Source organism: Diospyros lotus, chromosome 8 (genome assembly GCF_014633365.1).
Source record: "Diospyros lotus cultivar Yz01 chromosome 8, ASM1463336v1, whole genome shotgun sequence".
Lineage (NCBI taxonomy): Eukaryota > Viridiplantae > Streptophyta > Magnoliopsida > Ericales > Ebenaceae > Diospyros > Diospyros lotus.
This window is the reverse complement of record NC_068345.1, coordinates 39,562,062-39,578,336: the sequence shown is the minus strand read 5'-3', so window position 1 is coordinate 39,578,336 and position 16,275 is coordinate 39,562,062. Positions and strand designations below refer to the sequence as shown.

General features: G+C 35.9%; 2 protein-coding genes and 1 non-coding gene across 3 annotated transcripts; all 3 read left to right on the top strand.

The window, feature by feature from the left end:
• The first annotated feature begins 98 nt into the window (after positions 1 to 98).
• On the top strand, positions 99 to 171 carry TRNAV-UAC (transfer RNA valine (anticodon UAC)). The gene has a single exon. It is a non-coding gene; the product is annotated as a tRNA-Val (tRNA).
• Positions 172 to 973: 802 nt separating this feature from the next.
• LOC127808963 (allantoinase) lies at positions 974 to 9,573 on the top strand. Its single transcript, XM_052347717.1, has 16 exons — positions 974 to 1,113; positions 1,907 to 2,000; positions 2,242 to 2,359; positions 2,562 to 2,635; positions 3,050 to 3,126; positions 3,743 to 3,779; positions 3,851 to 3,936; positions 4,326 to 4,385; positions 4,553 to 4,698; positions 5,506 to 5,632; positions 6,746 to 6,901; positions 6,983 to 7,093; positions 8,382 to 8,492; positions 8,807 to 8,905; positions 9,181 to 9,325; positions 9,424 to 9,573. The coding sequence occupies exons 1-15, from the start codon at positions 1,030 to 1,032 to the stop codon at positions 9,307 to 9,309; spliced, it is 1,509 nt and encodes a 502-aa protein (XP_052203677.1). The 5' UTR covers positions 974 to 1,029; the 3' UTR covers positions 9,310 to 9,325; positions 9,424 to 9,573.
• Positions 9,574 to 11,406: 1,833 nt separating this feature from the next.
• Positions 11,407 to 15,890, top strand: LOC127808411 (uncharacterized). Its single transcript, XM_052346938.1, has 5 exons — positions 11,407 to 11,930; positions 12,782 to 13,730; positions 13,818 to 14,342; positions 14,938 to 15,405; positions 15,509 to 15,890. Exons 1-5 carry the CDS (start codon positions 11,422 to 11,424, stop codon positions 15,827 to 15,829), a joined length of 2,772 nt encoding a protein of 923 aa, XP_052202898.1. The 5' UTR covers positions 11,407 to 11,421; the 3' UTR covers positions 15,830 to 15,890.
• Positions 15,891 to 16,275: the final 385 nt, after the last annotated feature.

Genomic DNA, 16,275 nt, shown 5'->3' with positions numbered 1-16,275 from the left:
CCTTAATACCTTAATCCTATTAGATGTGTAATCAAAAATTAATTAAAGACATTTCAACATCTAACAAGTAATTATGTGAGCAAAAGAGTAGCAAATGTGATGCTGTGGTGTAGTGGTTATCACGTTAGTCTTACACACTAAAGGTCCCCAGTTCGATCCTGGGCAGCATCATCAACATTTTTGTTTTGTTGAATGGAAGAGTCTTAATCATTCCATCAGCCAAATGAAATTTAATTTATGTAAGGATTAGGTTTTTGTTCTTGAATGTGACGATTAAATTAGTATTTAAAATTAAGGGTACTAAAATAATAAATAAATTTAAGAGTGTATTTTTATATATTTTTTAAATACTAATTTACATATATAGTTTGATCTCTTAACAGTAGAGTATGATTCTCAATAAGATTATTTTTCATAATTATTAGATAAAATCTTTAATGGTAATCAAGACAAGATTTTTGAATTAAATAAATAAATATTTAAGATATAAATAGTTTCTCATGTGAGATGTGATACTGTTCGATAAAAAAGATATTTATTACATCATGAATGAATTTGCACACAAAAAAAAAAAAAATGATGTTTTCAAAAAAAATATAACACAGGATGATGAAAATAAAATTTATTTTCAATAATTGTCAAGATTCATAATTTGTATAAATGGAAGAGTAAATGCTATCCCATAATTTTTTTAATAATCTTTACAAATTGATGAGACACATAAATATACGATAATTTTATTTAAATTTTGGTAATTTTATTTAAAATTAATAATAATTCATAATAAAACTATTATAAATTTATGATAATTATTTATTAAATTTATTCGTGTTCCCAAATGAAATATTATAATTGGAGCAGCCTTATTACTATTAAATATTTTATTTTAGAATAATATTGTTGGGTCCAAAAATTGAATGGAATAACTGGGGCTGGGGGGTCCACAAGGATTTAATAAATAAATCCAGTAACAAGTGACTCTTAACTTCTACATAAGATTGAGAGAGAGAGAGAGAGAGAGAGAGAGAGATGGACTACTTGAAGTGGCGGCTTCTACCGCTGTTGCCACTGCTTGCTTCTCTCGTACTCTTTCAGATTTGGAGCTCTCTGAAGGTTTGATTCAATTGTTCTGTTTCATCGAATTTAATTTCTGCCTACGTACCCTTATTGTTTATATGAATAGTTTTCCCCCTTGTGCTATTTTTTATGTGGACTGTGTGATGATGGTTTATTTGACCTTTTCAAGCACCCATCCTTGGTCCTATTTAAGAGATAATTTCACTTATTATATATATATATATATATTCATATTTATAGATTGTATTCCATGCGATAATTTGTTCAAGGGCAAGTGTTTCCTGTGTTTATGGGTTTGGAATGATACTTGTTGATAAGCAGAAAGTCCAGCCTCTATGTTTTCTTCCTGAGGATTTATTTGGAACCAATCCTTTGAAGGTTTTAACATATTAGATAAAGTATTTCCAGAAACGCAAATGAATAATTGGATTTTATATATGATTCTATCTGAATCAGGCTATTGGAAAGTATTCAGAAAATCCCAAAACAATATTTGATATATCGCTGCTTCTGTTTATTTCTGTTCGTTTGCGTGATCGTGATAATTAGCCTTGAACTTATTGACCATATTCAGTCGATGGACAACTGGAGAATGAAAAGAAAAACCAGGAAAAAAAATGATATTTATTTGACTGTTGAATATTTAAGAATATGTTATGTGCTTCTCCGCTGTGATAATTGACAGGGATTTAGATGTATTAGTCAGTCACTGTTTCCTTGCACCCACGGTTTTAGCTGTCAAAGATAATTGCTTTTTGGCTGTTACAATTTGGATAACTTCACTATTCGAAAATGTGCTGAGAAAGATCGAAATATTCTCTGTCCCCAGCCATCCCAAAATGAGTGCAGCCTTCTCAACCATAAACACTTTTGGATAGCGAGCAAGCGCATTGTAACACCAAAGGGGGTGATATCTGGTGCAGGTCCGTCTGTTTAGTAACTTCTTGGATTATTATTAGATTTATTTGTGATGAAGGAATCATTTTACAGACCCTTCATTACTATTTCAGTTTATGAATGAAAATAGACTTCTCATATATCTACTGCATGATATATTCTATTGATTGGGAGTTGACTATTTACTTGCTGACCGGTTCATTTAAGCAGCAATCTTCCTCATCACTGCTAATATATTTTCTTTTGATCAAATTTGAGAATGATCAGTTGAAGTCAAGGGAGGGAACATCGTATCTGTGCTCGGAGAGGATTGGCAAGGGAATGCCAGGACCAAGCACGTGATTGATTATGGAGAGGCAGTTGTCATGCCTGGTTTGGTTGACGTGTAAGATGCAACAACCATTTTCTTCTAATTCTATTTTGTCTTTCACATATCTACAAAGAAAAGTTCCTGGCAGAGACATGGTCTACTAATAATTTGGGTTCTCCACTGTCCACAGATGATTACAAATGATACTTATATTTTTCTTTCATGTATGTTGCGTTATCTTTTGTATGATGAGATGCGTAACTTACCTTCATGGCAGGCATACGCATCTTGATGACCCTGGGAGAGCAGAATGGGAAGGATTTCCTTCAGGGACTAGAGCTGCTGCTGCTGGTTTGTAGATCTTGGTTTTTCACAAAATTTTTGCAACAAGGCATTTTTTAATGAAGTTTCATATTTTTATAATTCCTTGCAACTTCTTTGACTCATAGATTCCTCAGAAATACTGTGTTTGTTAATACCGAGAATAAATCTAATGTATGGAAAATGTGAACTCAGCTGAATAATTTTATTAATCTAATGCTATAGAAAATGTGTACTCGATCTGAATGATCTTACATGGAAACAAGATTTTACTTATCAGGAGATAATAATTTGGCCTTTCTTACATTTTATTATTTTTCTTCCACTGGTTGGCCCCGGCTTTTTAGCTGCAGTATCTAGCCATTTGTGAATCAAATTTGTTCGAGTTCTATATGCATGGAATAACTAGTATTTAGTTAACTTTGTTTTTTTTTTTTTACACAGGTGGGTTGACGACATTGATTGACATGCCTCTTAATAGTTTTCCATCTACAGTTTCTAAAGAAACTTTTGACCTCAAGGTATGGGGGACTGAAGTTAATTGTTCTTTCCTATGGATGCCACTTAAATGCATACTATTCTGGGGATCTCTCCCATTTCCGTTCTTTTTAATTTCCTTGTATTTTGCTTTATTATTATTTGAGAAAATCATTCAAGTAAGCCTGTATCATCATCAGAATGCAACCAACTTCTTAATGCAAAATTTGACTAAGACATTTTTCAAGCAAAACTTGGTCTGAGTTTAACCCGCACTGTATACTCAAAAAGCAAACTTCTTGGCTGCTAGAAGTCTGTACACACTTTTATTGTTCTAATAAGTATGGACAGACGTGTATATGTGTTCACATTGTAACATGTTTAACACCAGAAATCAGTCTTGGTCTGATCTTTATGGAACAAGTAAAAGCTTTAAAAGCATGCCCCTGAAATTTTATATTTTTGTTAGCTCAAATACACAGAAAAACTTAAAAGTCAAAATAAAAACTATATGCAGAATTGAAAAGAATTAAGTTTTTATATTTGATATTTGAATTAATAGGGAGATTTTTAGCAATTATGAGTTGTATTCTTAATTATCTTAAAAAGATTGACCAACTCTTGTGTTCTCTTATTTTCTCTCTTTTCCATATATGACAGATCAAGGCTGCAGAAAAGAGGATCTATGTTGATGTTGGTATGCCCTTGAAGTTATCGGGGAGAATGTTCATTTTTTATAGACTGTTTTACTAAACTTCAATATTGTAGGTTTCTGGGGAGGTCTGGTTCCAGAGAATGCATTCAACAGAAGTGCTCTGGAGGGTCTACTAGAGGCTGGTGTTCTAGGTTTGAAGGTATATAACTGAGAAAGTTATTTTGGTTATCCATAGGTGAATGAATATCTCTTGCTTATTTGGTAATGGGACTCTGATGATGTAGGATTAGACTGATTATGTCCTGAAATGACTTCAACAGTGGTATCTTTTTTTCTGCATGGACAACCTATTGATGGAACTTCAATATGTTCCCAAATCTTATATGTGCCAGACTTTTTGCTTTTGCATTGTTTTTATCATTTTATGGCTTAATTGCCGCAACTCTCAAGCAATGTTGCTTGTATACATTATATGAGAAAATATTTCCAGATAGAATTGAGAGTTCTAATTAATCTGTATGTATGCATTTCCTTTCCCTTTTCTGCAATTCTCCGTTGTACCTGACATTGTTTGTTCTGTTGCTATAGTCCTTTATGTGCCCTTCAGGGATTAATGACTTTCCTATGACAACTGCCAGCCACATTAAGGTGCGTTTGTGTATTTTTTTTAATATGAAACAAAGACGATTACCTTAGCAGTTGTAGGCATTTTATCTCAGTTACGCCCTGTAAATACCTTTTTCTGTTTTTTTTTTACTTTTGGCTAATGTAATGTGATTGCTTAATAATCTTTTAACCTCCTTATTATCCTTTAGGAAGGATTGTCTGTACTGGCAAAGTATAGAAGACCTTTATTTGTACATGCAGAGATTCAACAAGAAGAAGGTTACTTGGATATGAAAGATAATGCAGATGATGCTCAGTCCTATTCAACATATCTCAAGACTAGGCCTGCTTCTTGGTAACTAGTGCTTCAGTATTCCCTTCCTCAAAATTAAGTAGATTTTATTTGTTTTCTTGGAAGCAGCTGGCTTAAATGTTGTGTTTTAAACTACTTGCAAAGTTAGAGGTCGAATTCGACACCTCTCCTTGGACAGTGTGTAATTAGTGTTAGGTTGATGAGGATATATCTTGTGGCTTTTATCACTGTGATACCCCTGTTAGTCTTTATCACAATCTAGTTGTTGGAATTATGCCTTTGCAAGATACTGGTTAGCTCATGTTACTAAACCTGTACTGATCCTGGTTCTTTCTAAGAAGAAAGTAATGGTTATATTACCTAAAGAAGGGTATTGTTCGAGTTGTTGGAATTATGCCTTTGCAAAATACTGGTTAGCTCATGTTACTAAAACCTGTACTGATCCTGATTCTTTCTAAGAAGAAAGTAATGGTTATATTACCTAAAGAAGGGTATTGTTCCTTTGAATTCATAGTTTTCTGAGTAAAATCCAAAAGAAGGGAGATCCCACCCTGAATGATGTCTCCTTACCAAAGTTTAAACACTTAGTCACGTGATGCCAGCCTCTTGCTTGAGGTTCCACCATTTGAGTAGGAGGAAGCTAAGGTATCTCCAGCCTTAGGTCTTGTAATTACATTATGAGTTTAAGACCAGAATTACATAAAAGGCCACTATTTCTGCAAAGAAATGATAAATGATTGGACATTCAAAGTCATATTTGTCCTTATGTATTTCTAGATAAAGAATGAAGATTTGCTTTATTGCATTTCATCTTTGTGATAATTCTCTCTTGGCATCCATTTTGACCAGGGAAGAAGCAGCCATTAGAGAGCTCTTAGCAGTAACCAATGGCACAAGGAGTGGTGGTCCTGCTGAAGGTGCTCATCTTCACATTGCTCATTTGTCTGACGCAAGATCTTCCTTGGATCTTATAAAGGTACTTTTACATTTCCATTTTGCCAGAAGATGGAGATGCAATGATGTAAAGAAATATGCTCTACTACTTGTGGCTAGCTTTTCTTTTCTTCATGAATCTTTGATCTTGAAAATTGACTTATACAATGCCATACAACACAGTCAAGGATCTTCTGCTTCTTTCCACTTATAGATTATGATTTTTGAAAAGCCTTGTTCATTTAATTCTTTTCTTCTTTGTTGGGCAGGGTGGATCTAAGTTCTGGTGATGCAATTACTATTTAGATGGGGTTCATACTAATTAACTGGGTCCAGATATTCATCATTAGACTAAAAAAGCTAGTTAGAGTCTCTGCAATAAATGCATAGGGTTGCTTTGTTATTATCCCCTAAATTTTGTTAGGGATCCATGAAGAATCAGTTTCAACTGAAAATTTCTTTTTTCTATTTTCTTTGCCAGCAAGAAACACTTCACATGAATATCTTTTATGACAACCTCACACTTCAACAAGCAATGAAATTTCAATTATTCTTTCTGCTTGTGCTTCTCATACTTTTATTCTTCCTACCAAAGCATGTTAACTTCTTTTAATAAATACATGATAGTGTTAATAGGGCAGGTATATTACATTATGTGGGTCTCAGGACACATGGGCATAAGCTATAAGCATATTCTCTCTGTATCAACACAGAATACTACTGAGACTTCTACCTTCAGGCTGCAGTAATTGTCTGTCTGTCATCCCAATCTTAACCTTAGATTAAGTTGTAACTTTTTTTTTATTAAATTTTGAAAAAGAAAGTTTTATAAGTAAGTTTCTACTAGGTGGATGAATTTTACCAGAGTAATATAGAATTTTATCAGAGTAGGGATCTATAAATCTGAAAAGCGATAGAAAACATTTCTGATCCCTATCTGCTGGAGCCAGACTAGGGAACCTGGATAAGACTCTTATCCCCTGTTTACTGGAGCCAGATTAAGGAAACTGCATAACACAAAGTGGTTCACACTATTACGTCTTTCAGGCCTTAATGTTCATCTGTTGTTTGTAGGATTTAAATTTCTTAGGAAAGTTCTAGCAGTTTTTTTTATGAAGAACTGAAGATTATATTCTCACTTATTTTCTTTTACTAGGAAGCAAAACGCAGTGGCGATAGCCTAACTGTTGAAACTTGCCCCCATTATTTAGCCTTTTCAGCCGAGCAGATTCAAGATGGAGATACCCGTTTCAAGTGTGCCCCACCCATCAGGGATGCTGCCAACAGAGAAAAACTGTGGGAGGCTTTGATGGTATGTGCAATTTCTGTGGCAGAAATTGCTATTATTTTCTCCGCCATCAATATTCTTTACCTGATTCCTTTTATGTTTCAGGATGGACATATTGACATTCTAAGCTCTGATCATTCACCTACAGTGCCAGAACTCAAACTCCTCAATGATGGTAACTTCTTGAAGTCATGGGGTGGCATATCTTCTTTGCAGGTTGGTTTTTTGGTTGATTCATATGACTATTTCTTTTCCAGAATGTATTTTAAACCTGTTCAGAGTTGATATACATAGCAACTGGAAATTAACTGGAAAATAAATTTGTTAATGATTGTAATAAGTTTTATTGAGTGAAGTAGTTCGAGAAGGTTTAAGGCCCACTTGTCTCAACTTCCATTTTCAATTTTGTTTACATTATTTTGAGAAAGGAAACAAAGAATGGCATTTGGTTACTCGTTTATTATTTTTAAAATTTTGAAAACTAGAAAAATATGTGTTTATAATTTTCATTTCCTTCTCCCACTCCCTTGGTCAATGGGAATTTGCTGGAGGATTCACCCGTGGCGGGCAACTCCTAGAGCTTTCCGGGAGTTGAAGTCGCTGCCATGTCGGCATCTCAACAGAGGAGCTGGCAGCAAACACCATGTGAGTTTGGGAAAAAGAAATTAAAAATATCAAATACAAAGCACATCAGTTATTAAACAAGAAGTTGCATTTTTTTTTTCTAAAATGAAAACCAAAACTGAACAAGGAAAATTAAAAATGAAAACTGAAAATAAAAACTGAAAGGTCTGTCAAAAAGCCGTCGTAATTACTAGGACTTGCCATTGTGAGTATTGAAGATCTGAGACCTCTGTAACTTGCAAAAATTTCAGTTGTTTACCCACCAATGAAACCTTCTATTTTCAAGCAGTTAAATTACACAATTTATTATTACCTGACTTGTATGTGCTGTGTAAAAAGAATAAAAGAATATAAAATAAATGAAATCTACCTCCAAGATTGAATCTAGAAGACATAATCATATAACTTTATCCATGGAGGATACAGGTGTTTTGCACTCATATAATTGTGATGTATGCATCGACATCCAACAACAAGCTTTTATTAGTATCTAATGGTAGAAAAGATCCCACTCCTCCTGTTTGGTAGAGTTGTTGCTTCTGCTTCAAGCACATGCGGATAGAGTGGTGCTGACAGCAATTATGCTTACCTTAATACATGCAAATGATTGCCATTGATAAACAGAAACAAGATTTCCAGTTTGGAATCTCATTGTTGACCAAACAAAAGAAACTGACATCCCTGTGCAGATAGCATGAAATGGCATCTGTTTATAAGTGTTTTTGTTAGTTTAGATGCCACTGCAATATTTTAAAAACATGTGCTTCTTGCCGTGCAAACTAGTGGGCTTACCTTCTATGGGATCAATTTTTTTGCCATTGAATGTTAGTTTTCTTCTGTTTGTTCTGATGACTAACCAATATTCTTTCATTACATGCAGTTTGTTCTTCCTGTAACATGGTCTTATGGGCGCAAATATGGAATTACCTTGGAGCAGCTAGCTTCATGGTGGAGTGAGAAACCTGCCAAACTTGCTGGCCTGGATTCGAAGGTAATGCTTGATCCCTCTGCATAATGTAGGGTTTCCTAATGTCAACTCCTTAACTAGTATGAAGCACTGATTTATTTAGAAAACCCTCCAGAAACAGCAATTCATCTGTTAGTTCATAAGTTGTTTTTGTGTCAGCTACTGCCGCATGACAGTTCAGAAGATGAGATGAAAAATATTCTGTTGCTCTATGTGATCTAGGTCCATGATTAACTTAAAATTTTTTTATGAACGTAAATTGTTCCCCAACAGTGGCAGATAAAGATATGATTCTTAGTGATGATGGGATAAATCACTATAAGATGAACATAATGCAGGGGGCTATTGCAATTGGAAACCACGCAGATATTGTTGTTTGGGAACCAGAAGTGGAGTTTGACCTCAATGATGGTCATCCTGTATATATGAAGCATCCGGTAAGCGTTCCTTATGTCTGTTGTTTAAATACTAATTTTTACAACTTATTCTTGCCTTTCTGCAGAATTTAACTGGTTTTCTTTTCATGATTTCTCTGGGTTTCAAAGAAGGGGGAGAATAAGAAAAAATAGAGGGCAAGGGTACTGTGCAACAATGGTGAAAAAAGATAACAGCATATGCATGGGCCCTATTTGCAATCTTTTACCCCTTCTTTCGGCAATAAAATTGAACTCTACCACCTCGGACTCACTAGTTTCTCGTCTTGTATGAATAGAGTATTTCGGCCTACATGGGATCAAGACTTTCTGGAAAAGTTTTGGCAACCTTTGTGAGGGGTAACCTTGTGTACAATGAGGGGAAGCATGCTCCTGCTGCCTGTGGTGTTCCAATCCTTGCAAGATAAAGAGATGAAATTGCAGGTAACAGCTTCAAACATTGAGTTGAACCATACTGTCTTTTGACTTTTTTGGTTCTCTGTTTTCTGATCGTTCTTGCAAATTGTTTGTTGCTGAATCAGGCTGTTTGAAGGCATTTGAGGTTGCAGTCTAATTGATCTTCTCTTGATCGGTTGTATATTGGGATTCATTTGTGGGGAAGTCATGTACAGAGCTAACAGTAACCTACAAAATATGAGCAAAATAAAGAAAATTGCAGCCTTGGAATACAATATCATAGCTGTGATTCAATTAGCAGTGAGTTTGATCTGCTCATCAAAATGGTAGTTGGCATTTATTTGTTTTTCCCTTGCAGTGGAACATGGGCAGCAAGGTGGGACATAAATAGGTATATAATGAATAGCAAAAAGGAAAAAAAAAAAAAAAAAAACTCATTCTTTGTTTAAAGGTTATGTTTTTTTTTTTAACTAAAAATATGTAAAGTAGAAAAAAATAACTATACACAAATAATGCTGGGGCATATTCTAAACATAACACAAGCAAATAAAGAAAAGTTAACTCAATGAGGCATAGAAAATTAGACCTCTACAACATAGAGCTCAAAACCCTAAACATTAAAGGACTCCACAGAATGCACTTTGGAGGTAGGCATCAAATGTGAACTAGGGTTGTGTTTGATTAACATGAAAAACATGGAAAATAAAATATTTTTTAGTTAAATTCTAACTTTGAGTGTGATTGATAATTTTTTTTATGGAATTTGTTTTTACTCAAGTACAAAAGTGCTATATTTTTCACAAAAATAAGAAAAATCAATTCTTTTGTTCAAAAGGTGAAATCGTTCACCCCAGACGCCCCCACTCCCAGCTCAACAGGAATATAAGGGGAGATTAATCATGGTGACTTAGTCAATCAACAACAACTAGACCAGTGCACACTGTGTACAAGGAGCTCCCTCATTTGAGAGATTGCTTCTACACTGTCGCTGGTGAGACTCGATCTTGGGTCATTTGTTCCAATTTCATTGCTGTTGACCAACTAAGCTGCCCACGCAGACAGAAAAATCAATTCTTGAGGAGGGGGTAGGGGGAGGAGATGGTTTTTATTTTTAAGGGAAGTTGGAAAACATTTTTTTTTCACCTTGTGTAATCAAAGACACCCTAAAACTAATCCTAGAAAAGATTGAGAAAACTGGATAGTAGAGAAACACCCTAAAACTAATCCTAGAAAAGATTGAGAAAACTGGATAGTAGAGAAACAATTTCAAACATAACGTTTAAAGGTTATCTTAAGGGTTTGATTTTTAGTCTGGTTAATATTTAGATAATTCTAAATTATTATTACTATATATGAGTATAAGTAGAAAGTTCAATGGTACTACCAACGATGTCTTGGTATAGTATGGAGTTAACTAAGTGCATTAAAGACCTAAGTGACCCTATTTTAGTTTATTTTTTATTCTTAACAAAGTAAGCTTGAGATAACTTTTTTTTTTATTAAAAAAATAAGTTAATAAAATTTATAAAAAAATTTCACTTTGTATGTATTATATAATAAACTATAAAAATAATTGATTTTTAAACTCTTTGGAGATAGTACAGATAATCTATCACACGCACTTAGAAGTTTGAAATATTAAGAAATTATAAATTTAAATTTATTTCTATATAAGATTGTGCAATCGCTCATATCTATTCAAGATATTAAACTTTTGGAATTTGACTCGTGATAAATTTGTTCGTTCATTTAAAACTGTAGAACAGGTAAATCATAAATTTTAAAAAGGTGAAATAAGTCAAGACTAAAGAATATATGTAATTAAAGACTCGAGTTTTTTACGTTAAAAAAAAAAATATTTTTGGATTTTGTGAAGAAAACAACCAAGTTGTACTTTTACTATTTGGTTTGATTGAAATTAGTTTACAATTGTTACAAATTATTTTATTTTTCTGGCTAATTGAATTTAAATAATTTGGTTGTTTTATATCATTGGCTTACTGTTTAGATAATTAATTAATAGTTGAATATACGGGTCCAAGAGGAAACATGAACCCGTTCCGTGAGGGTGCAAGCAGAGAAGCCGAGTCCTCACGTTCCCTCCAAAATAAGATAAGATACAAATGGTTGCTGATTCAGCTCCATTGATGGAGCTCTTCCACAACACCTTCATCGCCATCGCAACGCCACCGAATATCCGCCGCAAACTCACTCGCCGTCCTATCAAGTCCTCTATTTGTCTCTCTGACTCCGCCAGCGGAGTTAGACTCGCCGAGTCTCTCCAAAACGAGACCTTGGAAACCCTAGAATGGCCCTCCGTATGCAAGCAGGTCTCAGCCTTTACTTCCACCGCCATGGGCCTCGCCGCGGCGCAGAGCGCCCGGCTTCCGCTCGGACGGAGCCCCGAGGAGAGCTGGAGGCTTCTGACTCAGACAGCCGCCGCCATGGCGCTTCCTCGGCCGTTGGATTTCTCCGGGATCGAGGACGTGTCAAGGATCGTGGATTCCTCGGTCGCCGGCGAGTTGGCGAGTATCAGTGAGCTTTGTTCGGTGAAACGGACTCTCAGATCGGCTAGGGAGTTGTTTGAGCAGCTAGAAGAGCTTGCTTCTCTGGATGATGGCTCTTCTGAAAGGTATAGTTGCCAAATCTCTCCTTCTGTTACGATTTCGACTTTTCCATATCACTATATATACACGCAAACATTGAGGCTGCCGCTTGCAATTCTTGATTGATAGTCGAGAAATCCGAATAAACTGAGTTATGCTGAAGATCGGGGAGAAAATAGTGGTCATGTTCAATAACCAAACTAGGAATACTAGACATCAGACAATCCGGACGTTTGAGTGAATATTAGGTTAATTAACTAGCTTGATTAAGATTGTCAACGCTCGTAACTTGGTGAAAAGTGGAGCTTCAACTTCGAGATGCAGCTATGGATTGCCTCACCCAGGCCAAATGTGGATCACCAAGCAAACATGAACTTACTGACATTTGAATCCGCCTTTATCTGCTGTGGCTGTAATGGTTGTTTATTTATTTATTTTTCACTTCACTTCAATGTAAAATAAGTGAATGGGCAGATTGATTTTCAATTTCAGAAATATGTAGAGTAGGAATCTTTTAGCAATTTACTCTTTAACTGGCTTGATAGCATAACTTTTGTGCCTGAAATCTGGAAACCATCAAGTGGTTCAATCCCTTATAACCTAAAAAATAGATTTCAATGCAGTGCCCTTGTTTTGTCTGACAAACTTTAGCAAACAGGTACCTGAGTTGGTGCTTTTATTGGTTGGTTCTCACTTGACTCAATTTTGAGAGCCATAAATTACTTGCACCAGAGAGTTTTCATGGTCTTCACTTAAGAATTTGCAAGAGGGAATTTGCTTCAGGAAACTGTTAAGACATTTTCCTTTTATCTGTACAATAAATTCGGCTGCAGAAAATCCTTTCACATATGAATGTATAGTTTCATTGGGTGCACAGGTATCTGCCCCTGCTTGAAATTCTTCAGAGTTGCAATTTCCTGAGTGGTTTGGAGCATAAAATAGGATATTGCATGGATTGTAATTTTTCCATTATCCTTGATAAAGCTAGCAAAGATTTGAAGATCATTAGGTCTGAAAGGAAAAGGAACATGGAAAATCTAGATTCTCTGTTGAAGAAAATATCTGCTCAGATTTTTCAGGAGGGAGGTATTGACAGACCATTAGTAACAAAGCGTCGATCTAGGATGTGTGTTGGTGTTAGGGCATCACATAGATCTTTGCTTCCAGGTGGTATAGTTCTGGATATCAGCAGCTCTGGAGCAACATACTTTATGGAACCCAAGGAAGCAGTGGAGTTGAATAATTTGGAAGTGAAACTTTTGAACTCAGAAAAAGATGAGGAGCAAGCCATTTTGAGCTTGCTCACATCTGAGATTGCTGAATCAAAATTGGAGTTTAGGTATCTGTTGGATAGAATTCTCGAAATTGATCTTGCTTTTGCAAGAGCTGCCCATGGTCGTTGGATGCGTGGTGTCTGTCCAAATTTAACTTCAGAAGGTTGTGTGTCTTCCACACCTGATTCTTCCTTGTTAATTGATATTGAAGCTATACAACATCCATTGCTCCTAGAAACATCTTTGACCAGTTCGTTGGATCTTACTGCATCCAAGTACAGTAGTTCAGAGTCCTCAAATAAGGGAAATGGTGCAACCAAGTCTCTAGTGCTTTCTGATTCATCTGATTTTCCTGTGCCTATAGACATCAAAATTGGATGCGCAACCAAGGTGGTTGTGATCTCAGGGCCTAATACTGGAGGGAAAACTGCATCAATGAAAACATTAGGCTTGGCTTCTCTAATGTCAAAGGCTGGCATGTACTTGCCTGCCAAGAGGCAACCAAAGCTTCCATGGTTTGATCTTGTCCTGGCAGACATTGGAGATCACCAGGTAATGGTTCTGTCTGTGCATTGTCCTGGTATTCTTTTAGTTTCCTCTTTCTGTGTTGTGTTCTGAAACTTTTATTGTCAAATGAAGTCTTTGGAACAAAATCTCTCAACGTTTAGTGGGCACATAACAAAGCTATGCAAGATCTTGGAATTGGCTTCAAAAGAATCTCTTGTCCTTCTTGATGAAATTGGGAGTGGGACTGATCCTTCAGAGGGCGTGGCTCTTTCAGCAAGCATCTTGCATTACTTAAAAGATAGGGTTAACCTAGCTATAGTGACTACCCATTATGCTGATTTAACTCAACTAAAAGAAATGGATACTCGGTTTGAGAATGCTGCAATGGAATTCTCCCTTGAGACACTACAACCTACCTATCAGATTCGATGGGGAATCAGAGGTGACTCAAATGCCTTAAGTATTGCTAAATCAAATGGCTTTGATGACAAAATAATTCAACGTGCACAAGAGTTGGTGGAGAAGTTGAGGCCAGAAAAACAACTGACGAGACAAAGTTTGCTGTATCAGTCGTTAATGGAAGAAAAACACAGGCTGGAAACAGAGGCAAAGAGAGTCGCAGCTCTTCATTCAGATGTTATGAATCTTTACCACGAGGTATGTTTCTTTAAGTTTAGGCAAGGGGTTTAAGGCATGATCCATGAAGAGATTACACGATATAGATTCTACCATCTTTCTAAACGAACTCTTACTGTAGCCACTGTTCCTGGTTGGTATTAGTTGAGTTGAGCTTCATGACATTTGCTCTGGTTTGATTTAAGTTCCATAGATCTATGTTTATGTTTGTAAGTCAGTTCCTTAGCAATTGGCTTTACTCTGTTACTATGTTCCTAGTCAGTGATGCTGGGCAAGCAACTAGAATGTCAGCTGCCTACTATTACCTATCTAATTTCTAGCCACAGGCACAGAGTAATTCTACATGCAGCTTGTCCTTGTTTTTGTCATTTTCTTAACTCGTCATAATAAATGGATTGTTTAAGTGAGTCGTTGGGGACTGCATGGGCATTTCTCCCAGTGAGGTACATCTTGCAACAGTCGTTCCAATTAATTGTAGCATGCATGTAATGCCTGCCCCCCACAAAAATGCCATCTCAGAGAAGTAGCTTAATTGCAAATTTCCAAAGTTGTTTCTACTTGATTAGATCGCTAACTCTGAGTTCTTTCTTGTTTATTTATCTTTTGATGCCTTAAGATCCAGGATGAAGCCAAAGATCTTGACAGGCGTGAGGCAGCTCTTATGGCTCAGCAAACCCAAAAGGTCAAACAAGAGCTAAAGGCTGCTAGATCTCAGATGGAAGCTGTAGTACTGGAGTTTGAGAATCAACTCAGAACCGCAAGTGCTGATCAGCTTAGTTCTCTTATTAAGAAATCAGAGTCTGCAATTGCATCTATCGTTGAGTCTCACTCTCCGTGTGATGAATACTCCAATGTAAAAGCTGACGACAGTTCTTATACCCCACAAACTGGTGAACAAGTCCACGTGAAGGGATTAGGAAATAAGCTGGCAACCGTAGTTGAAGCTCCTGGGGACGACAACGCAGTCCTTGTGCAATATGGAAAAATTAGAGTCCGTGTTAATAAAAGCAATATCAGAGCTCTTCAAAACAGCGGCACGATTCCTGCAAAAGGTCCTGCTGCTGCTCGACACTTGAAAAGGAAGGTGGGATCATACGATACATTTGGTGATCGGTTACAACAATCTTGTCCCTTTAGATTAACAACTAGATTCAAAGTTGTTGAATTGTTGGATCATATCATTTCAGGGGAAGCAGAGCAGAAATACGAGGAAGCTCCCGGACTTGGGCGGCAATAGCGAGGAGGAGGCGGTCTCCTACGGACCTGTGGTGCAGACATCAAAAAACACAGTGGACTTGCGGGGCATGCGAGTGGAGGAAGCTACTCACCACCTCAACATGGCCGTCGCTTCAACAGCATCTAACTCAGTTTTGTTTATAATACACGGAATGGGCACTGGGGTTATTAAGGAGTGTGCAATTGAGATACTGAAAAACCATCCTCGGGTTAGCAAGTTTGAACAGGAAAGTCCGATGAATTATGGTTGTACAGTTGCCCATATCAATTGAAGGTCACTTATTTATGGATTTTATTAGCTTTCTTGCTGAATGAATGGTCACAGTTTCATTTTGTTGCTCGTACCCTTCCCCGTTTGTTTCATTTCAGCAATCCAAAAAAAAAAAAAAAAAAGAATGGTGTTGCTGAGTGTGCTATTTGTACACTTTATAAATTATACTCTTTTTTTTTTTTGTAAAATTATCAGCTAATTTTGGAAAATTATAAATATTTTTATATGATAAAAGTGTTTATAATTTTTGTTAAACAGATGCCACTGATTTTTTTTTTTTTTTTGTAAAAAGTGTTTATAATTTTGTTGAATGTACAAAGAAAGACATTCCGTGCACAAGAAGCACTATTAAAGAAAATTAGTCTAAATTGTTGACCAAATAGTATTAAATTTATTTTTTTATATTTTTAATTTTTTTTATTAAAATAACATTCATATTGTTATATC